Source organism: Lonchura striata, chromosome Z (assembly GCF_050655825.1).
Source record: "Lonchura striata isolate lonStrDom1 chromosome Z, ASM5065582v1, whole genome shotgun sequence".
NCBI classification, from domain to species: domain Eukaryota; kingdom Metazoa; phylum Chordata; class Aves; order Passeriformes; family Estrildidae; genus Lonchura; species Lonchura striata.
The window spans coordinates 70,835,135-70,859,216 of NC_140740.1; the positions used below are offsets into that span (position 1 = coordinate 70,835,135).

General features: G+C 36.8%; 1 protein-coding gene across 5 annotated transcripts in view; it reads left to right on the forward strand.

Annotated features, from left to right (window-relative positions):
- The window catches only part of GLIS3 (GLIS family zinc finger 3), a 151,450-nt gene extending 127,934 nt beyond the window's left edge, over positions 1 to 23,516 (forward strand). For 4 of the 5 annotated variants that reach the window (XM_077790044.2, XM_031507261.3, XM_085567446.1 and 1 more), the window contains 4 exons: positions 1,377 to 1,536; positions 10,036 to 10,214; positions 16,634 to 16,813; positions 18,029 to 23,516. In XM_077790044.2, coding sequence (XP_077646170.2) covers positions 1,377 to 1,536; positions 10,036 to 10,214; positions 16,634 to 16,813; positions 18,029 to 18,165 — 656 coding nt within the window. In that variant the 3' untranslated portion in view covers positions 18,166 to 23,516. The remainder of the gene's footprint in view (positions 1 to 1,376; positions 1,537 to 10,035; positions 10,215 to 16,633; positions 16,814 to 18,028) is intronic. The other variant, XM_085567444.1, reaches the window with a different exon arrangement.
- Positions 23,517 to 24,082: the final 566 nt, after the last annotated feature.

Here is a 24,082-nt window from a genome sequence, read left to right on the forward strand (position 1 = left end):
AACTCTGTCTTAGCTTGGTGAATATTCAGTGTGTCACAAAGGTGGGCTTGTAAGGATTAATAGAGTCTTTCCAAAAATAGGTTGAAGACATGGGAGATGAGGTGAATTTTTACCTCTTTTATCTTCTGTAGCAAAATTCACACCTGTGAATGAGAAAATGATGACCTGTGCAATTATTCCCTTGAAGACTGATCTATGGTGAGGCCAACTCTAATGTAGTCTTTCTTCTGCTAGGATTGCAGCATCCATGGACATATTTCAGCCTAGAAAGATGTTTTGCTGGTGACAGTGCCCCCAGGCAAACTGGTTTAAACTCTAGGATTTTATAAAGAAACTCAAATCATTAGCTCAAACATATTTGCTAGCATAATGTAAATTTTATAGGTAGAATTTTACTCTGTAACCTAGGCCTGAACAATACTTTTTTTTTTTTTAAAGAGATAGGAAGATATGACAGACAAACATGAGAGGTATTTTTTATATCTTGGACAGACTATATGACAGACAAACACGAGAGGTATTTTTTATCTCTTAGACTATCTAATTGATCCTCTGGGTTCATAAAATGTATAAGAGCGTGTATTTGTCTGCCAGTCAACATCAGCATTAGATACCTGACACAAATGTCAGTAGAAATAGTTGGATAGCAGGGTTTTCAGAGGTACAAAAATTTAAATTAGTCTGATATAAAACGTTGGGGTTTTTTTAAAAACAGGCGTCACTAGGAAATAAGGTTACGGGATTTGGGATCAACTAATTCAGACATTTGAACAAAGTCCAGTATTGCTTTTTGTTTAGTCAGTAAGGAAACAGACAGGAAATTTTCCTATTGGAAAAAATGCAAGAGAAAACACATAGAAAATTATTAAGCTGTTAAAATTTTTGTATGTATTACTGAGGAATTTGGACCAGTGATAGCAATAATGCTCTTCAAGAAATTTGTAGTTTTTACAGATGAGGGGGAAATGTAGAAAGCATTTCACATTTTATGAAACTGTTCTTTCTATTCACTAGTTCTAAAAATACAGATCTTAGGAATGTTGACACATCTTCTACAGTAGAAAAATATAGAAGATTTGCAGTCTTATTCAGACAAAAAATTTCAAGACAATGAGCATTCATGCCTGATTTTATGGAAATGTCATTTGGAAGAAGGAAAGGATACTTACTTTCATTTGGGTCTTCTTCTTTCCTATGTATGGAAAACAACACATCAGAAAACCCTTAGTTTTTTTTAGTTGCTAAGAGTTGGCACTAGAGCTTGACAGGAGGAGTTGCATGTTGATGTTTGGTCATTGATGAATATTGGTTTTGTTTGCTCAGTTATCAGTGTTATTTCCTGCCTGGTGAGTATTATTTATCTCTTTTACTTTCAGCAGCTGTGATCCCCAGCACACAGATAAATCAAAGTGGGACAGCAGCTGAGGCAGTGTCCCTGTCCCACCCCAGCAGCCACTCTTCCCCAGGACACACCATACAGGGCAGTCCTCTGCATCCTCCCCAGCTCGCTCTTCTCGCAGCTGCAGACTCAGAGAGGTAAGAGCCTGTGCTTCCCAGCTTGAGCCCGAGGCTGGACTGTCCTCAGAGCTGCCAGCATAGGGAGAAATACAATTGTTGGTGCACAGAAAGGCACTGGTGGCAGCCCTGGCCTAAAAAATTGTTTCATTAACTACTCATCAGAGAGGAGGTAGGGGTTTGTCACGAGGAGAGGTGAAATGGACTGTGTTATTCCAGTCTGAAAGGGAGATTTTCCATCCATCTCCATTTCAGGGACTTCCCCCAATCCCTTCTTGATCCCAATAAAGGGCCCAAGCAAGGAAAATGATACTAAGCTGGCACACTGAACTTCGGATGACCACAGCCATACCTTACAGAATGGGGGCCCTGAAATTTATGTTTCTGATTACCTGTGGGAGAAGAGTCATATTCTGTTAATATTTTCCCAATATTAAGCATTTCTGAAGGAAGATTTTTTAAATTGCCATTTTATGAAGAACAATAGATAATGAACACATGTTTATTTCACTAGTTTTTATTTTATGACAGTTATGTACGTTTTATTATATGCTGGTTAGGTATGGTAAATTTTATGATTTTAGGTATTTCAGTGGCATAAAAATAGATTACTCAGATGTGTTTTGATTTTCATCAGTAGACAGTCCCTAAATTATTTTCAGCACTCTTTCCAATGATTTAGACAGTGTATGGTATTACAGATGTGGAAATCTATAGTTCATTGAACCAAAATCACCAGTCTGAAAATCCTAAGTAAATGGTTTTTAGGGGAAAATTCAGGAAGATAACATCATCACACTAAATACTAAATTCTTACTATCTGCTCATGGATACTTAAACATTATTTTTAAAATTTCTTTTTCAGTGCTCTAAGTGATAAATTGCTGTATTTCATTAGTGTATTTCAAAGTATTTAATTTTCTTGAGTGACAGATATGACAGTAATTTGAAGAGTACAAAATCCCCAATTATAAACCTGAAAACAACATTCACTAGATTTCAATTACTGGTAAATGAGCATAATTTCTTTGGATGAAAGCAATATTCACTCTGCCTCATATCAGGAAGACAGAAGAACATATTATCTCGATAAATTAACAACAGGTAAAAGTACATTTTTATTTCAGACTTCACATGTGAATTCAGCCAGTTCTGGAGCTGAATTGAGCTTTTTGGCATCAGTCTGAGATGGAGCTTACTGCCTCATGATCACTGGGGCCCCTCTACTTGGTTCATTCCTTCCTCCCCATTCCTGTCTCCATGTTCCTGGTCTTTTTCCCTTGTGCAGGCTCTGGCCGTCTGTGCACACCTCTGGGACTGTCCATGCTCTCTTGCCTGACACACAGGCTCTTCTGTTCCAGTGTAGTTTTCTCTTCAATGCATGGCCTGTCCATCCATACCCAGTGATTGCCAGAGCATGAGGTGACAGGCAAGGACGCTTTAATAGTTGTTGTAGGCATAAATGTCATTATAAAAGACAATTATCTTATTAGCCCATTTCTGAGGCTCTTCTGCTGTAAAAACATAGCAGATGTGCCTAGATTGAGACTTCCTTAATTCAATTCAATGAATGCATTTTATATGTCAAGATAATAAAGTACTCTACAGAATAATAAAAAGCTAACTTGGTATACGCTTTTTTCATGTGTTAAGTGTATACAAGCTCTCTAAAAGGCTTTAAGTGCTAATTGCCATATGTGGAGCTGCTTGGTTAAAAAAAAGTTCCAGTGTCTTCACTTAGGTAGTGTGACAAATGGCAATGTAAATTCAGAAAAGGAAAAAATGTTTGATTACAATACATAGGGTAGAAGTTAAGGGAAATGTTCAAAAGAAGAACTAAGGCAGAATCTACATATTGAATCTAACACAGTACACTCACCTAAGGGCCTTGCAAGTAGGCTGTCACCTCACTTCATGGGTGTGATGGGAATAGTGAAAATGTGAACAAACCTTCAGTAGAGAAAGTGGCAAAGATGTGTCTTTGAAAGGTGTGAGTCATCCTGTTTATTTCAACCTCATTGTTGAGAGGACTGCAGGATTTAGGGGTGCAACTATTGCATTTGCTGCCCCTCATGTTAGTAAGGGTTGGACTAGGTGACCTTTGAAGGTCCCTTCCAACCTAGACGGTTCTGTGGTTCAGGGCTGTGTGGTTCCTGACACACTGTGCATGCCCAGGGTCATTTTACAGCTACGACAGGCTGACCAGAACTTGCTTCAGCAGAAGGCTGAATTTGTTGGACTGAAGCTGATCCAAACTGGCCTGGCTGTTTGATGATGCTGGGGGCCAAGCCTGTGACACTTTTTGGACAGCAGATTCAGGTTTATGAAAGATTGAAGCAGAAGGAAATAAGCACTTCCTCTAAATTTCCACATACCATGGGAAGAGAAATAATGAGAGAATTTCTTTTAAGTCTTTCTCTTCTAGGTGATGTGAGGGAAAGTGTGAACTTGATTAAGCCTTATTAATGTGAGAAACTGAGCCAAACATGGAATGCATCTTACTTTACATTCATTATGTGTACAAAACTCTGAGAGCACATAGTGCAAGGCAGTTAGAGAGTTTGAATCTAAGAAATCACATAATTTATCAGACAGCATAAATAATAAAATTGCAGCTTTACATTTTGTCTGTCCCAGCTCTTTGATACTAACTTTGAGTGCACCACTAATATGAAGTACTGCAGCTATTCAATGAAGGTACCAAATGTGTACCTAAAAGCATATTTGGAACAGGGAATATGTCCTTCACTACCTTTTATCTCACTACTGTAGTACAAGAAGGCATGAGCATACAAATAAGCTGAAAAAACAATCTAATTAAAACTCAGAACAAAAATTATGGGTTTATATGGCATAGTTAACATATGTGGTTCCATGCCCAAAAATTGATGGTTCTAAATGTTTGAAATTGATATTTTAAAATTCTTTCTTTATATCTTGAATTATTCAAATACACATCTTGCTTTTGACCAAGAACTAGCCTGCTAATCAATGTGACACAAGAACAAAATTTTTCATGGATTTGATGTTCCCGGTGATTTTTTATCCACCTGTAAACCAGAGCTAGCAGTATGTCCCTAAAGCATGATGCATCCCAGCTTGACAAGAATTTCTAGAGACTCTGTAAGGCTGACAAGAAGAACCTAGGGCCAACCTAGTTTGGCAGTACAATTACACTTTAATAAGTTCTGCAACAGTCATTCTTTTTACTTATTTGAGTGTGTGGTTATATTCCATTTATGATTTCACTGTAAAATAGTAAGTAGCTCCAAGCTAGACTTCCAAAAGCAAAAGCTTTTGCATAGGCCTACCCAAGAAGCCAAGCCACCCAACCTTCACATGTTGCAAAGCCTTTTGTATGTAGCATAGAAAGGGCTGCCTCAAAGAAGGTTTTTAGTTAACAGTGTGGTTTTGAAATAAGTACACCAACTTCTTTCCAGGCTGGGACTCTTCAGAGAATTGCCTGTTAATCACATTTTCTTTTTAATGGACAAACAACACATATAAATGACAAATGCTTGAGTGGGAGGTATTGGTAAGGCTAACCCAGAACCTGAGTCATAGAGTCACAGAACTTAGAATAATTTAGGCTGGAAAACACCCTGAAGACCATCAAGTCCAACTGTTAACATAACAGTGCTGAGGTCACCACAAAACCATGCACCCAAGTGCCACACATCCACATGTCTTTTAAATACCTTCAGGGATGGTGACTCCACCACTTCCCTGGCTAGCCTGGTACACTGCCTGCCCACCCTTCCTGTGAAAAAACATTTCCTATTACTCAATCTAAACCTTCTCTGGCACAATTTGAGGATGTTTCCTTCTTGTCCTGTGCATGTTTCTTGTTGTTACAGAATTGTTGTTACAGAATTCCACCTGGCTACAACCTCTTTTCAAAGCAAACCTAGCAAAGTTTGGAATTTTTCTCACACGTTCCTTTTTTTTTTTTTTTTTTTTAATCAAAGGCATTTTTTTTCCTCTTTGTCACATTTGCAAGAAACTTAGTAGTATAGGCAGAGAAAATACTGAGAGATTTTATAAAAAGTTATATAGCCTCCCTCCAGGGAGTCTGTATATTGAGGTGGCTGCTCACAGCTCCCTTCCTTAAATTCCAATTTAAATTCCACTCAAATTCTCCTTTCATGTTCTCACCAAAGAGAAGATGAGGTATTGATCAGAGGGGTTGTTTGTTCTTCCTGCCATCCCTGCCTTCAGCTAGATTTTGGTTTTCTTGTCCAAAATATTTCTGTTATGTAAGAAGATTGCATTCCTTAAAAAAAAAAAAAAAAAAAGACAGCAACAACAACAACAACAACAAACCAAGATAAAGCAAATAAAAACGCTAACAAACAAACAAACAAAAACAAAACAAAAAACCCAAACACCCATAAAATTTGCATCAGAGAAATCATTGGGGAGAAACATGCATCATAGGTAGGTAAAAAATTAGGCTTTTGTTATTTTGGTCAAATGAATATATTCATAACTTTGGGGAAAACATCTTATTTTTTCAATTTTGTTTCTGGCAAAAGGTGTGCTTTCCTTAAATGTGTTTTTAAAGCATGTTTATTTGATTGTCTGTGTTAGGTAGCCAGACTAACTTATAGTGCAATATGCTGAATTTCACAATGCTGTGTTACAACAGAATGTTTCCTTCACTGACAGCAGACTGAGGATCTGTAAAGACACTAAGACACAGCATAAAGTGTGGAGCGAGTTCAAAGAATGTGAGTTCACAGAAAGAATGTCAGAGCAGAGAATGGAGACATCATCCCAGATTTTCTGGATTTTCCTAGAAATAAAAAGTCATTCAAGAAGGAATCATCATGGATTTTTCTTCATTTAACATTGTCAGAAAGTGCAGCACTGTACAGGACACTGTTGGAGACAGCGTCCTCTTACAGGGAGCTTGTAGTTCAGTCCTCTGTCCAGCCAAACATTCAGCTCAGCAAGATGAAAGCCTGTTTTCCTCATTGTGTGAACTGCAAGACATCTGGATATGTTACCAAACTGCTGAAGCCCAGCAAAAAGGACTCAGCTAGTTAAAAGAGCAGCAACCCAATAAATTATGTTTACAAGTTGTTAAAAAAAACCCCTATGGCTTCTGAAGAAAAAAAAAAAAATCAAGGTTTTCGGCTTTAATGTTCAACTTCCACTTCAGAACATATCTGTAGCAACCATAAGGATTAATTTTGTCTGAACAGTGGCATATGTTTTAATTTACATTGCAAAATCGAGGAAAAAAAAGAAGAATGAAGACAGAACTTCATCCAACATAGTTACATAGTTTCTGTCTCAAATATTTAATGTTAGTAGCATTTTGTGCCATAATGTAGCATGGATTAATTGTAGGCAAATTATTTTTTATATGCAGGTGTAGTTTCCTTTCTTCCAATATATAAAGAAAAATATTTTAAACATTTTTAAAACATACTTGGTTGCAGTGAAATAAATTGCGGAGCTGCAAAGCGCTTGGGTTTCTAGGTGAAGAAACATCTTATAAATATATATATATTCTTACTACAGAGACATAAGAGGTTGTTTCCCCAATGCACGAAGGGTTTATTTGTAGGTGGCCAACCATGATAAAATAAACAAAATGAAAGTACTATATAAATACACAATTTATACTGTATATTATTACTCTTAGATTTCCTATTCTCTTCCTTTTCCACACATTTCTTAGGCTGTGCATGTAGTTGTAGTGATTCTTGATTGGGCCAGCTCCAGTAAAGAAATGAGTAGAGTAAAATTTCTTTTTGCGTGAGGTCATGACCAGTCCTGGTCATTAACAAATCCCCTTTGTATGTGTCATTTTAACAAATCTCATCAAAAAAGGTAAGCTTTGGTAACTTAGTAATCCATCTTGCTTATTACCCAATCTAGTTATTCCCCAGCAAGACACTTTTTCACAGCTAAAACTGGAAAAGAAATATTTTCCTAATGGCTCCAGAAACATTTTTGCTCGGATTTTACATCTATCAGGCATAGGAGAGAGCAAATTTCTGCAAATCTGGCTGATTCCTGATTGAATTGACACCCAGTCTTGATTGCAGTTTTCAAGTGGCTACAAGCTCATCCTGGGTGTTTTAGGAACAAAATTAAATTAGCTGTTCTCCAAGGAATATAATGAGATTTGTTCAGAGACAAAGCTGGGCTGCAACAAGCACAAGTTTCTCTTTTGTTAAGCAGAAGGGAAGGAAAAGTAGATAACTATACTTGTTGATATGGGTAATCCAGGTTGGTATATAAATAATTATAAAGACCATTTATGTCTGCTATAAAGGAATCCTGTCTAGCTGTAAAATACAGTGTATTATTATTGGGAGGAAGTTTTTTTGGATGTTAAATCAAAGGTAAATCTGTAAAACTGTGCTTTCCACTTTGAGTTTTGAAAAGGATTTTTCTCATTAGTGGCTACTGGTTAAAATAATTTTTCAGAAATTAATTTTCCCAAATTAATCCTGAAAACACAAAGAATTCCATTATTTTTTAAATAGTTATAGTATTTAAAGACTGTCTGTGCTTGGCTCTCAATCTTTGGCAGAAGATAATGGTCTTTCTATGTGACTCATACGAAAAACTAACTCCAGTTAGTACCCAGAAGACATATAACCAGTTAGTTACAGCACTTTTTAAAAACCTCTGATATTTTTATCACAATATAACTACTGATTTCTCTTTCTTAAAAAAAAATGTACAATAGTATAATTGTGAAATATGTGCATGCTTCATTCTCTTTCTCCCTGGTATGTCTTTCAGTCTACTCTGCATCTCTTATCTGGAACAATGAAATATTTGACACATTAAAGACTCTGTGGCTCAGTAGTAACATCTTTATTTCCTCCATTCTTATAGTATTTCTGAAATAACAAGTTAATATCACATCTGTACCAGGACCATCCAAACCCTATCTAATATGCCTAAAAAATGCGCTTCTCACAGAAAACTGAATAGTCAGTACAACATCATAAGTTCATCTTGATATTTTTTACACTCCAAATGTAGATTATGATTCACCACAAATTTAGTAAATACCTTTCAAATGAAGTCAAAATCACATAGAAATAACATGTAGCAGATACAGATTCTTAGCTGCAGCATAAAAGATTTCAAGTGACTTGTACTTAAATACAGTTATAACCTGTATCATGACCCTGCCCAGAGTTGTTCTGTAGAGCTGTTACTGGAGTTGCACTTCCTCTTATATTCAGGATGTGAAAAAACTTCCTTAACACTTCTTTAGAAAAAGCATGCTTTTTTATTAGGTTAAAAAAAAAAAAAAGTCATCTAGTATGTTGAGGTCCAGTCTCAGGACAACAGGGACCAGATCCATATTTTAGAAGACCAACAGACTGTGTTAACTTCAGGCACTGATCCCTCCTAGCAGTAGCCACTGAGCACACAGAGAAGTCTCCTTGGAAGACTTGCAGCTTATTTTTAGTGGTGGAGAGACAGGCTGATATGCAACAAGACTTGACACATCAGTTTCCACTCACCGTCTTGCAGAAATACCATGGTTCTATTTTTGGTGTTTGGGAATGTTTTCAGCTCTCCTCTCATTGATGAAAAAGTGGCCCAGAGGCATTCCAGAGCTTTCATCAACTAGCCAGATCCTATCAGTCTATTGGGTGGTTTGGGGCACAAACAGAATCTCTTAAAATCCTAGCTTTCTGCAAAAAAAAAAAAAAAAAAAAAAAAAAAAGCATGACCTATCTGTTATGTACTTTGAGGTATGCAGTTTTAAGGAAATGCAGAAAAAATCAGTAAAAAGTTAAATTCCATAAAACTCTTGTATAAAATCTTCCAGAAGTACATATCCTTATAATGCCAGTAGTGACAGAGCTGTGCAAATCATACCCCTGATGTGATGAACCTCTGTGGCAGCTGCATCACCAGATTTGTTCTCAAGCATTCTCTCCTCTGCCAGGTTTCTAAGTTTATAGTTTGAGTCCAGATCAACATTTTGATGTGGTCAGATTCTGGAAGCAATTTAACACTGCCCCTTACCTACATTATACTGAAATCAGATTGTTTATTTTCAAATAGCCCTATGTAACATACAAAGATTTCTAGAGCATGAAACCTGGGCCTGAATCTAATACCTAACACCTCAGTGGCCAATGACCTGAACTGATATCACACTGTCAGTGAGCAAGACCAGCTATTTATTGATAAATAAAATTGATACAAAGGCTTACATAAACAGCTGCCAGTGCCTCCAAAGTCAGGTTTCCCTTGAGTCATCTCCTCCAGTTATGGCTTAGACACACACACAGAAGGAGTGGGTTAAAAGTAGTTTTCTATAATAAGGGGCAATTCAGGCTGCTAATCTCCCAGATGTCAAGTCTAATAATACTTCGCCATTTAAAAATATAACATCTCTATTTGGGTTGCACACTGTTATTTTGGAAGTTTGCATCTATTCAAATAATTAAAGTGATCTAAATAGAGTAAAAACAATCTTTAGTTCTAATGTGTTGGATATCTTACAGCTTTGTGGTTTTGAACTTCTAGGTTTGTTGCTCTACCTCCTTCTCATCACATCAGCCCCCAGAGAATGTCCATCCAACATGCCATGATGCAGAGACAGACTCCACAACCTCCTCAGCTTCCACACCTTGCAGGGATGCCTCTGAAGACATACCAACCAGCAGAAAGCCCTTCTTTTCAGCCAAATGCCCTTCACATCCAGGGTAAGAAGGAATAACCTTCATCAATGATGTTAGTTGTTTGTTGATATTGCTTATCTTCAAATTAAGTGCTTCAGGGACAGGCACTAATACTGTTAAGGTACTTTTCCTTGAAAGACCCTGGGAGCTAGCCTTCAGAGCCCAGCCTTCGGACTTCTTTAAAATACTTCCCTTACCTAGTTGTTATTCACCCCGGTACAGAGTTACATGTTTCTCTTCATATTGATTTTCAGCACTGTTCTTGACACAGAATGGCAAAAAATTCTCTGATGACTTTTAATTTTCTAATGTTACACTTCTAATCCCTCCTGATTTAGCACTTAAGTGTTAACTTGCTTTTCAAGAGGCAGGATATTTTTGTCCTTTTGTCGCCTGCACTTGTGGGGGGATGGGAGAACTCTTCTTGTGTAAGCATGGAAGACTCTTGCAGCTGTGTTCCCACTTGTGCTGTTTAATCAACTTCTACAAGAACTCTCTCTCTCTCTTCAATCCTGTATATTTCTTCTGTAGCCAAAGAAAAAAATCATCAGCTTGTAGGTTGTTTTGTTTGTTTGTTTTTCCTAGCTGGTGGAGACTGAATGCTAATTACCTTAACATTTCAGGAGTGTGTTGACAGCATATTGTTGTTTCCTCTCAACTCTTTAAATATATGATTTGCCATACTTATAGACACAAGGTACATAGCAGACTGGACTTTTCGAGCTCTTAGGATTCTGCTTATTGATCAGGCTTCCTGAGAATTATCATTGTATATATCATAGAAAACATCCTGGGAAGAGCAAGGTGTATTGGTTTTGCACAGCCTGGTTTTTGGTAGCAGAGGGGCCACAAAGACGGCTCCTGTGAGAAGCTGCCAGAAGCTTCCACCATGTCCAGCAGAGCCAATCTGTGATAGCTCTGAAGATGGCCCAAAACTGGGTCAAAGAATGAGGTTGGTAATGCCTTTGTGATGACATATTTAAGAAGAAAATTAAAACAAAGTGGGCACAGTTTTACTCCTACCCAGAGTAGAGGAGGAGGTGAGAACATGTGAGGGAAACAACAATGGCAGCACCTAGGTCAGTGCAGAAGGAGGGGACGAGGTGCCCCAGGCACCAGAGCTGAAATTCCTCTGCAGGCCCTGGTGAGACCATGGTGAAGCACCGTGCCCTGCAGCCCCTGGGGATCCATGGGGGATGCAGGGATCCACCCACAGCCCATGGGGGAGGTGCCCATGCTGGAGCGGGTGGATGCCTGGAGGAGGCTGTGGTCCGTGGGAGGCTGTGGAGAGAGGGGGCTCTGCTTCCAGGCTGGAGCAGGCTGTCCTTGGAGACGTGACCCCATGGAAGTGTGACCCATGCTGCAGCAGTTTCAGGAGGACTGTGTGCCCGTGGGATGGACTCACATTGCAGCAGGTGTGGTTTGACTGCTGCTTGTGAGAATGGACCCATGAAGAGAAGTTCACAGAGAGCTGTGTCCTGTGGGAGGGAGCCCACAGCCTCACAGGGGAAGGACTCCTCTCCCTGAGCAGCAGAAAAAAATTTTAGTGTTGAACTGACCAAAATTGCCATGCCCTGTCTCCCTGTGCTGTGGGTGGGAAGGAGGGAGGGTCTGGGCAGGAAAAGATATTTTAAGGGCTTATTTTACTTCTCTTCATCCTCCTCTGATTCTGTTAGTAATAAATTTCACTTTGCAGCCTTAAGGTGAGTCTGTTTTGCATTTGAAGTGTTTTCTCTTGACTCTTAACTCACTCATGAACCCTTTGTTAATTTTTTTCCTTTGTTCCCTCTGCTGCCCAGCTATAGCAGGGAAGGGTGACTGAGTGATTCTTGTGGGTACCTGGCATTAGGCCAGTGTCAAACTACGACACAAGGCGTCTTTTATTTTCTTCCACTGATGTAAGCAGTCTCTCTAGGCAATGAGAGGAAACACGCATCTTCCTGAGTTCATAAATGTGAAGGAGAGAAAGGAAAGTGCCAGTCCTCTTACACTCTTCATATTGTACTGGCCATGGAGAAGCAGGGTCTGAGGCAGGTGGTTTTCTCCACAAAGTAGTAATTCTTTACAGTACTGATCAGTACTAGAAGAAACTGAAATTTACTAACGGACATAAGCAGTTATAGTTGGCTTTCTATATTCTCCAACAGAAGTTTCACTAATAATGCAAGCCAACAGAGTACAGGGTGAAATTTCTTAATATACAATTGTCATATGACATACATGAAAACATGCCAGAACAGGTCCACAAAATTCCTAGTGCAAGGCTTGTAGGGATCAGGTTAGCCTGATCAGAAGCTTAGCCCTTCTATTTCCACAGTACAAACCATTTTACTTTACTCCCTCTTTTGCTGAACGTTTGACAATAAATCATCTTGAAAGGCAATGAGACATTAAGGTCTGTCTTCCTGCCTAGAACAAAAATAGTATTAAAATTATATAGATGGATTTACCACCTTATTCTTCTCATGCCATGGGAGTTTTAGGAATCATAGAAGCTGGGAGCACAACCAGTTGCTCCAAAGTAGAAGACTTTCCAAAGAACCCTGCCTTCCAGAGATTCACAAATCACCCTGGATTAATTGTTGCTCCACACAGGTCTTGCACCAGCTTGTGCAGCAACCTTCATATCTCCTTGGGCATCTTCTCTTCAGGGCAGGACAAAACAATGCAACTGTGTTCCCATCTCCCTCTTCTGCAGTCCAAAGAGGATTTAAAAGGACAAAAGATGTGGGCCATCATTCTTTACAAGAAGAAGGCCCAGTAGAGACCCTCATCTGAGTGAATGTCACATTTGTATTGAAGCCCTATTACATGTCCAAATTTAAGATACAGTTTAATACTGTCTTCTGAGATCAAAAAATGGTTGACTTTCAAGGGCTTGGACGGTAAACCTATACCATTCTTAGTCCCATGTTAGCATTACTGTGTCTGCCTCATCTCCTAGGAAAGCTTATGTTGAAAATAGACACTGCTGACAAGAATTATTTGTACACAGATAACAATTCAAAGTTCAAATTCTAAACAATTTTGAACTTAAAACTAGTATGAAGAAAATGTAGACTGAACTTTTTTTTTTTTTAGTATTGAAAGATGTAATACAGTGCAATTCAATACCTACAATGTGGGTATTAAATGATTTTTCAATGATCAAGTAACCTGTCATCACTCTACAAGATATTTTGTCAGAATGTACTCCCTCCAGCTTAAGCACAGCTGTCTCATCCTGTATGCTATACTGAAAGTGTTGTCCTGTGTGCCTTAAGGGCTTACCTAAACTCTCTTTCTCAAAAGCAGATGTTTGAAGAGTTTATGTTTTCTCACTACCAATACAAAGATTTCTGTCTTCCTCTTCTACAATGCAGAAAAACACCATGGAGTTATCTCCACACCAGACTATTATGTATACAACAAGTAGCTCTGGGAAGTTCTGTTAATTTCTATCTCCTGCAGTTCATAACCTGCCTTTTCAAGATTTAAAGTGCTGTAACTATAGCCATTTCAGCTCAATCTGCTAGTAGACTATGGTGACAAGCTGCCTCAGTGTGTAGTCTTACACTTGTCAGTTCCATATAAATTTGCTTTATCAAGGAAGAAAGAGTTTCATTGCCCAAAAGCATTTTGAAGAAAACAAGTTCTAAACAGACATAGTTTATGAAAGCCTGAACATCTTAAAAGATCGTGGTGATCTCAGAGTACTATAGTTTAGAGAGAAATATTTATGACATCCAAGATTGACAGCCTTCTTGTATCTAATAGCTACTTGTATTGTGAAATGTCTTTTTCTTGAAAGAACATTGTCTACAGTTCAAGTTTCATTATTTGTTCTGAGTGATTTTCAACATACACAGTAATGTCAGAGAGGGCTTTCTATTGCTTCAGTGAATATTACATAATTAACTAAATATTCCCTTTTCTTGCTCTTATGAAATTCACAATATCCTTTGCTGTGTAGAATGTTCAGAATTGATTTTAGATGTCTCACTGAGCTGTAGAAGTGAAGCTCTTCTTTTCCTTTCATTAGATTGCAGTATCTTTTTTGTATTACCATTCCATAAATCTGAAACTATCCTGATTTGGAGGTTGGAATGACAACTTCCCAGCTAGATGTTGTTGTATGCCAATGAAATATGTGTTTGTAGACAGAAGACAGTGCAGGTGCTGGAAATCTGCAACAATTTGCCCAGCAACTGTATTGTACTGGTGATTCTTTTCAACCATGAAAAAACACTCAGGAGAGGTGTCTGAAGACACAGGCACCTACAGTACACAGGCAGCTGCCAGAATATGGTATTGCTTGCTCTGAGAAAAGCCAGAAGAGATGTGCTAGGTATGAAAGGAAAGAACAGCAATAGAACTTCTCTCTTCACAGTGAGAAAATTAATTGTGCTGTGTAGTATAGAGTAAGGTAAAACTTCTTAGGGCATGGGCAAAGCTGACTTGCTTTTGGATGTGTCTGATACTGTGGACATTTTTGCACTAGAAATCTGGTTGTTCTTTAAAATTGTGTCTGTAACTCTGCTCACATGTGTTTGTGAGTTAAGCTGATTATCAGAGCTATCTGAGTTATGGAAGAAATAAAAAAATGTAAAGTATTCCTTTAAAGAAAAAAAAGGTTGTCATTTCTTAAAAAAATTGTTAGCTTATATAAGTTAGTTATATTAGTACCTATATACAGACAGATCTACTAGTAACAGCCATATTTAAATTAAAAATAATAATAAACAGAAACATTTCTATTTTTTCACATTTGCAAATCTGTCTATTAGTACAGTATGTGATTTGGATCTCTCTTGTACTCTTCCTTTTGTTCTCACAATCAAATGGTACCACAAGATTACTCGGTGTTTGTGTAATTTGCCTAATGGACATGCAGAAATATACCACAAAGAAACACTATCTTGACGTATTTCAAACCAAAAACAGCTGGAATTTTTACATGCCATACAAGCAAAGACTACTCAGACATGGCATATATTTTTGAATGGCAACTATAATAATTTTCTTGAGAAAATATTCTCTTGTGACAGGCAGAGAGATGACACCAGAAACTTCCTACCATAAGGAAATTATAATTGTGGCAGTCATTCATTACATATCTATAACAAAATCTTTGTCCACAACAGTTCAATAGGATAAGATCACTATTACAAATGTATGTGGACCACAACTCTACAAGTGAATTTGAGCTGAGCTGTCTACCAAGGCTTTTTAGAATGAGCCTTCAGAACAAGGCTCTTTATGTGATAAAAAACCAAGAACTTCTTGCTTTTAGAAACAATTCTTACAGCTTTCACTTCTATAATGTGCAAAAATATTTCACTTTCCTAGGAAGTTATGCTGTCGTGTCAGAAGAATAGCTGCTTTTTCTCTGTCTTGACATCATCAATCTTGTTTGTAGTGTACTGATTCACAGAAACACAGCTGATATAACCTTGTGTATATGTGTGTTTTAAATAGTTTAATAAGAGACAAAATTCTGTAATCCAGAGTTGCAGCTGAAATGTTCATTTGCTGGAAATTTATTAGCCAACCTGTTTGTTTTTTTGTTTTGTTTTGTTTTTCCACTGCTGCATGAAAACATAGAAAACTGATGGTATCGTTAGTTCCTTAACAGATATCTCAAGTATGGTCAGGGTCTGCTGCCTGAAGTGGATATGGTTTCTTGTTATCCTACATTCAGCAGTATTGTAGATTATCCTGAGCATGATGCTGTGTGAATAAAGACACCAAGTTAGGAGATTTTGCTGTGTCATATTTGGCTCCAGTTCTAAGGCCTCTGCACTGTGGCTTGATGCACTGCAGATGCTCCAGAGACATTTAGAATAGTGCTAAATAACTGAGGGGAAGAGAACTACATATACTTATTTCTTGTTTATGACTCTATTTTAAAAGATGAATAATTGACACTGAATTGTGGAAAGAACTTGTATCTAGGAAAGTTACACTACTTTTCTGTGCTTTCTTTCTATTATAAAAATTTTCCTCAGAGTCTCTATGCATGACCCTACTATCAGCCAGCTGTCTTGCCATCAATGATAGATCCTTGGATTTTATTCAGACTTTACTTGTGAAATCTTCTTTCATTTTGAATTTAGCATTTTCTTAGATTTTCAGGCAGATGCATAGAGTGACTCTGGAGAGTACCGGTTCAGACACAGGACTGTGCAGAAATTTCCTGGAAAATTTCAGTTTCTAGACAGTCAATGCCTCTCAAAGGTCATGGTGGAATCAGGATGTCCATGTAGTAGTTTGTGTTTGAAACTAGTAGCAACCCGAGTAAGTTTTAGGGAGCATCATATCAATACTGCTTTATTTGTTTAAAATTATTGAAGTCCTAGTGGTAGAGCAGTTGAGATTTTTATTATTATCATGGCCATGGTTCCACATAATGTCCTTTTTATCTCTGTCCATGTCTTTTACTGATGGCCTTCTTCTGTTTCTAGGTTTTTATGGGCAGCTTCAGACATTCTGTCCCCCACATTATGCTGACACTCAGAAGAACATACAAGACAGTGTTTCTTGCAATATGGTTCCTCCTGTTGACCACTCAGCTCTCACATCAGCAGGCCAGGGAGAGCTTGGCATATTCCATGGAAGTTTTTCAGATCATTCTGGTATCAAAGGTAAATAACAGCTGGTTACTTCATGTACGATCGTGTCGAGTTTGTGAACTTAGGCAGATGTGCATGAACTGTGTACTTGGGTGGGACGTGTCATACCAGGTTTGACTTTTTACAAAGAGGAGGTAGTTTTCAGATCTTCATGGAATGGTCGGTGTTGGGAGGCCAGAAGTCACCACAGGTGACAGTAACAACTGGCCTGTGTGCAGTCTGAACACTGTTGAAAGCTTCTCAAGGGTCTAGCCTATGGGGCTTAGAAAATCTCTGGCTTGTGTATTTGAGCTAAAATACAGTCCATTGAGCCTTCTGTGATATTTGTGCAGCCACTCCACTCCACTGCACATATTGTGGCAGAGGCCTGAGATGATTCAAATTACTTTGGTGCATGCACGGGTGATTTTGCTTGGTGTTGGTTTTTATCAGTCTTGAATTTCATTTATTCACATTTCCATGACAAAAACTGCCCTGGATGCACACTCATCTGTGTGCACATAACTTAGTCTGTGCCTACATGAAAATTACTTAAGGGGCTTGCATGCTGCTCTGGAAGGCTGAAATATCTCTGTGCAAAGGATCAGTACAAGACAGTGAGACTAATCTTGGCGCTCAACTAAAGCCCAGGTCTTTTACTGTCTTTCTACACAGGATGAATCCACTTAACATTTATTGTGCTTTGAAATCCCTCTTATGTCTTGGTCCCTCAGAAGTGTATTGCAATGCCAATGCGCCTGTAATTACAAAGAGGAATCTCACAGTATGTAAATATGTTACCCAAAAGTTAAGAGTGTGTCTGCAAACAGTTGTTCTTGGGCTTATATTGCCATTTGTAGAAGGTAGTAATTTCTATGCCAGGGTCAAATTTATGACAGCATTCTACAATATTTTATTGTCTTCTATCCTGTGTTCAATATGATGAAATTTGTTAAAAAACATGAAGTTTATTTTTTAAATGATCACAAATTTAACATCCATTAAATGAGGAGGTGTTAGTTACAATGAAATCTGCTCTACTTCAGACTTGATTCTGAAAGAACTGAAAATTCCTCCCTTGGTAAGCAGTAAGTTATGCCATTAATTTCATACATATGTTGCTTTGCTTATTTTATTTGTGTATTTGATTTAAAACCATTTCCAGTTCTATGCATAAGTATTAGTACCTCCTTCATTATATAGTTATCCTGCTTTTTAACTTGGGCTTTTTTTTGTTTCTTCTCCCAGTGTATGATTTCCCAGCAGGGTCTGTAGGTATCTTTGGTGATTCAGCTTGCAGCATGCCAGAGGACAGCAGTTTCCTACAAGTAAATGCAGTGGATCATTGTTCCAGCCAGCTTTCTTCTGTATACACTGAAGGCTAAAGTAATGTATATCTAGTTACAACAACTTGATTCTGTTTCATCTTCCGTTTCTGTTATTTCCCTACAAATTTTTTCTCTCCATGAAACTGCCATGTATGTATGGGGATATGACTACATATGCATACATAATGGAGAGGAAAAAAGCAATGACCAAGCATTCTTCATTTAATCAAGCAGCAAACTGAGAAGGAGAATATTTGGAGAAAGCAAGCTTTGCCAAAACCTTAGCAATTGTTTTTTTTCTTCTTATCTGTGGTACAGCAACTATACTTTTTAAATTATTTCTTCTTTTAATTTCTCAAAGGGAATTCAGAGACCAAATAAGAAAACTAGTTGTTGGCTGTAATCCTTTCAAGCTGAATGGGTGCACTTACAGAAGAAAACAGCTTTAGAAAATTCCTTTTTCAAAAAAGGAAAAGAAGCAAAACCAGAGCATACTACAAACATTTCAAAGGCATACAGTTTTTGCACAACCTGTCTGCATGTGATAGTTCCAAAGTTTAACACACAACAGTATCCAAAATGGAGAGAAATTAGACATATATATAGGCACTACTTATTGGAGTCATTGGTGTGGCTTCTTTTTGGATCAACAATTCTTGGTAGAAAATTTCTTACAGGCCTCAGATTAGGTGTCCTTTAATTCCTTCTTTATTTTAAGCCACACAATATGGCTATATTGTTTTCCCAATATTCATTCTGATCCTGTAAGCATGAATAAGACGGTTTAAATACACAAGAAGTTAGTTACATGGGCTTTGTGTCTATTTAGCACATCTGCCAGATAAGCATAAATGCATTTTAACTTTCAGTTGCTTTTTGATTAGGTTGTAGAGCATTGTTGCTATATGTTCCATAGTCTTTGGCAGGAAGGTTTAACATCTTTTGTAAGAAAGATTCTTCCTTAAATTCCATATTTTTTTAAAAAGCTATCTGTTCTGGTTCAATTAAATTTTGGTTGTCCTAATCTTTTTCCATAACATATTTTCAGAAAGAAGAACCACTATTAAGTTTACTATGTTTCCTTTGGTTACCTAGAAAGATAAAACTGGACTGGTTTGGTGGTTTTGATTTTTCTGACCAATGTCATGCTCAAGGTCTACAAATTTAACCCAGGATGCAAGCAAATTAGGTTGTCCTTCATAAAACATACAAGGTTATGAGTTAAAACCAATATTTTGCATTGGGCATGTCATCACTGTGATCCTGTATGCCTTGAGAACAGCTCTTACATTAGTAAGACTGAGTTTTTAGGTTTTACTTCCTGTTCATCCATTTTGTGGACTTCTTACTGTGTAGTGTACATCATAATATTCTCATGACCTGATAGAGTGAGGACAGAAAAGTTCATCCTTGCAGGCTGGACCATAACTATGCTTCAGAAATAGCTCTTCTAAAAAGATAAAATAAAAAGGTTTATACAACCTTTTTTTTTTTTTTTTTTTCCTGGCAAATTTTTGAGAGTTATTAAGTCTGATTTGGTTCCAGTTCATAATTTAATCTGTAATTTTGTGGAATAGATGAATTTATGTCCAGATATTTGTGAACACTGGCAATCTTTTGAGGTTTGTATTCATGAAGTATATTATTATGTGCAGATATGTGCTTAAATATTTAATCGAGATATTTTCATCTGATACACAGATTATATAGATAAACCATGCACATAAATGAAGTACAATGAGAAGTGACTAAAATGCAGCTAGTTCTGTGCTAAATTCTTCCTCATATATTCTGCTTTTCACATCACAAGAGAATGTGTCTCTCTGCTCCAGCTTGCACTAAGAGGTCTAGACATTACCATGTGTGATTTGCATTGCATTAAATGCCACCAGGCATTCTTCACAGCTATACACATGCCATCAAAAATACAGTCCTTTTGCATAAAGTGCATTGACTGCAAGTTTTGCTTTTTCATAAAGCTTTAATTTTCTACTACCTTAAAGCCCATTTTGTGGCCACTGCACAAGCATAACTTGGTTCAGTAGGAATAATTAGTCACACTGAACACTTCAGTTTCAAATGTGTGGAATTGTGTTTTGTTCCACCAAAGTCAGCAAGGGCAGACTAAGTGTCGACATATGCATGTACCTATATACTTCCTTATATATAAGTCCTTAAAAATTCTTTTAGCCACATGATTGTCCAGAATTTGTCCATTGCTGTTTAGAAAACTGAAATATTGTTGTTGTCTTCAGATCTCTACCACCTTGACTTTTAAACTTTTTGAAATATTTTTTCAAGTATCTGAATGTACAAGTTGTTCTGTAGAGTTGGGGAATTATACATTTTGAAACATGCTGACCAAAGGGAAAATGGGAGTACAGAATTCAAAAAGGGCATTTTTGGCTTGGGGGTCATCAGTTACATTTAGAAAAGGAAACTTTTGCAAGTCATTAATTCATTCTTTCACATACATATACATATACATATACATATATTTACAACTTTCCATGAGCCTTAATCCTAAAAAGAAGGCCCTAGAGAACAGTCAAATCAAGCACAAGAATATGGGCTACCAGTCTGTAAAAAGGTATGCCTTTGTTTACTTCTCATTCAGAGACAAAGAGGATTCTTCACTATTATTTCATTATTCTCTTTGGAGTTGGACTGACTTCAAGGCATCAATTTAATCACTGAGGGCAATTGCATAAAAAGCCCCATTGTATTTCATGTATATTGGATATTTAAATAGGGAATCCTGTTTGTCACAATGGTGCTTGATTTTGTGGGTTATCTGCATAACTGAGTTACTTGCAAATACTTGTGCCTCAGTGAGTTTTGTGTTGTTATTCTCAATGCTGTACTGTTAATGTTCTAAAGGGATTCATATCTAAGAGATGAAGTTATTTTAGACTACGCATATTAAACAATATTCAAAATAAATTATTTACAATTATTCTTTTATACAATTTAAGTCTTTCCCGGCTCAGTGTCTATTTAAATCTGCATTAGAAATGGTTCTACACTGGAGTATAAAATCAGCTTTCAAAGTGCATGTGTACAAGTGGAAGTGTATGAGAGTGCACGTGTGGATTTGGGGCTCCCTTTCTATGTGTGTGTACACACAAACATATAGGCATTGTGGTTTACTAATACCAGATGCTGAAGAATGGCAGTGCTAAGGCCATCTGTCACACTGTATATTGTTTTCAGCTTTTCTTGAAAAGGTGTGAATGAGTATAAAAATTACATTTTAACTGTTTTCCCTGCGTAATTCTATAGCAGAATTTTTAAACAGCACTTTTTCTTGGTTGTATGAAATTTTGTTCTTGGTTTGGGGCTTTTTGTGTGTGTGTGTGTGTATATCTATCTATCTATCTATCTATCTATATATATATATATATATATTTCACTAAAGCTGTTAAAGCAAAAGAAAACGACCACAAATGAAAATTAGCTGAGTTTTTATTTAAGAAAAAGAAATTATTTTGTTCTGTACAGAAAGCAGTGTCTGTACAGAAAGCAGCTTCTTGTGTAATATTTTTTAAACAAAGCACTTTGGTGAGGAGAGGAAGTGGGATTATGTTTTTCCTAAAGGTTACAGAGTAATCTACATATTTATATATGCTTACATATATACATATGATCTTAATTTGCCATACTCTATGTCTGGCTGATATATCTTTCTCTAAAGAGATGTCTGTTGCATGTCATGAAAAAAAAATTCAAAAGAGTTACACCTTTTGCTCTACTAGTATGTGTAGTTTTGTGATTTTTTTACAGCTATTTTTCATACAATCATAATTTATTTTTGTCCTGTTTCATAACATTCTGTTTTATGTAAAAGGTAAAAGTGAAAGGTGTATGTGCATGGTACAAAATAAAACTGGAAAATTGTAACTTCATTACATTACCTGTAGAACATATTATTGTGAGATGCCTTTAAATAAAACTGCTCCAGGCACTGTCCTTCACCATAAGACTACTATTTGTATGGATTCATAGAATTAGAAACCAAAATAGGAAACAAACTCTTGGAGATTTCTCAAAAAAAGTCCACTGGACTCAGAGTTTTAAGAGTGGCTTTAATTATTGTTTTGGTGAGGCTAGAGATTTGTAGAGATAAATTAATGTCTTGTGTCTCCACCCAGGGTGTGTGTTTACACCCTGGGTGGAGACACAAATAAAATAAGAAAATTTAATTACATTTTTGTGCTGTGATAATTTTGAATTTTTATGGGTTTCTTTGGTCATGTGATTTAATAGTAAAACATATCAAGCTATTTTACTTTTTTGGTTATTGTTTCTAACATACTCAAGCAATTAAAGTATTTCAGAGCACTTAATGTAAGGAAAAGAGCATTTTTAAAATTGCATTAGACAAAATGAAAATAAAAGCCAGATACAGAAGTTGATGCATGTTTATACCCAAAATACATCCTGAAAACCCAACATGCTCTAGGAGATAACAAATTACCTCACTGCACCCACATATTGGACTAGAAATCAAAGGAAAAAATACAAAATAAAATAATTGAGTTTAGAAAAATCATGTTACAAGTCTGTAAGACCTTTGAAAATAATGGTCCTAGTTGATATTCGAATGAAATTATTGACATGGTTGGCTCTGTGTCAACCTTGATCAGATAAAAAACTACTAAGCTCACATTCATCTGCCACTTACATATGTGATCCTGTAGAGTTTTGCTAAAAGTAAGCTTTGCCCAGTGCAATCTTATTTACCCTGCATCTTAATTTAATGTAAGAAATATGCTCCATGGTTTAGCAAATGTTGTTAGTGAATTCTCTAAGCTACCATGCAGCTACATTGCTGAATTCAATTGCTCCAAAATTCTTCTTTTTTTTTTTTTTTTTTTTTAATGCAGAACTCTTAAAATGAGAAGTATACAAGAAGTATACAAGTTCTATATGCAGTGGAAAGTAACATGGCTCAATATGCTTCAAAGCCATGTGCTTTGTCCTGTGTTCTTGAGCTGGATGAGTGTTTCATGATGTCCTGCAAACTATCCTGTAGAAAAATAGTCATTATTATGTCATTATGCGACAGGTATATTCCTCCAAAGGACAATAGTTTCTGAATGAAAATTGTCTAAACTTTTTATTTGATAAAGTGTTGGTGTTTGGGGTTTTCCTGTTTTAGAACAGAATCATTTTTTGAAACATGAGAAATTCTTACAAGATAAAAATTTTTGGGGTGGGAGAGATGATGCTAATTCATTGTGTTTGAAATTACAGCTATGAGTTCTCCCATGCAACTGTGCCAAAGCCCACTGTATTTGTGAATTTATATAATCTCTGCCCTAATGGAAAATTCTTCAATAAAGCTTTATGTACTGCAATTTCCTTCAATAAGAGGGGAAAAATAAACATAATTCTTCCATTCTGAATATGTATCTACTTGTATTTACTGCACCTAATTACATAATACCTTGTATTTGCAGATGAGAGTGAGGATTTCTATATGAAAACAAAACTGACCAATTCCCTAGACCATGTTCCCCAGGAAAATTCTTGCCATGATCCTCAAGAAAATGCTTCTCTTTCAAACTTGCTGTTTCCTATCTCAGATCACTTTGTAACTCCAGCATCATATATGTTTTGAATTCTTGGATTTTTACACTGTGTCTGTTACCCACTGTAAATAGGACTCCTTGAAAAGCAGTTTTAAAATTTTTCTCCCATAATGGATAGTCTTAAAGTGGACAAATTGTGCATGACTGCATATACTCACCCACTGCAATGAACTACAAGAAACAGAATGTTAAAATTAATTTTACAGAATGTATGATGTTAGCTCTTTTAAGGTTTCTATGTCTTCTTCCGAGATGTTAATTTATATTTTTCCCTTACCTTCTTTGAAACGATAATGTTCTCATCTAAAACTAGGTATGAAAAATCATTCTACCACATCTTCCCATGCCATTTATAGATTTACAACAAAAGTAAATTTACA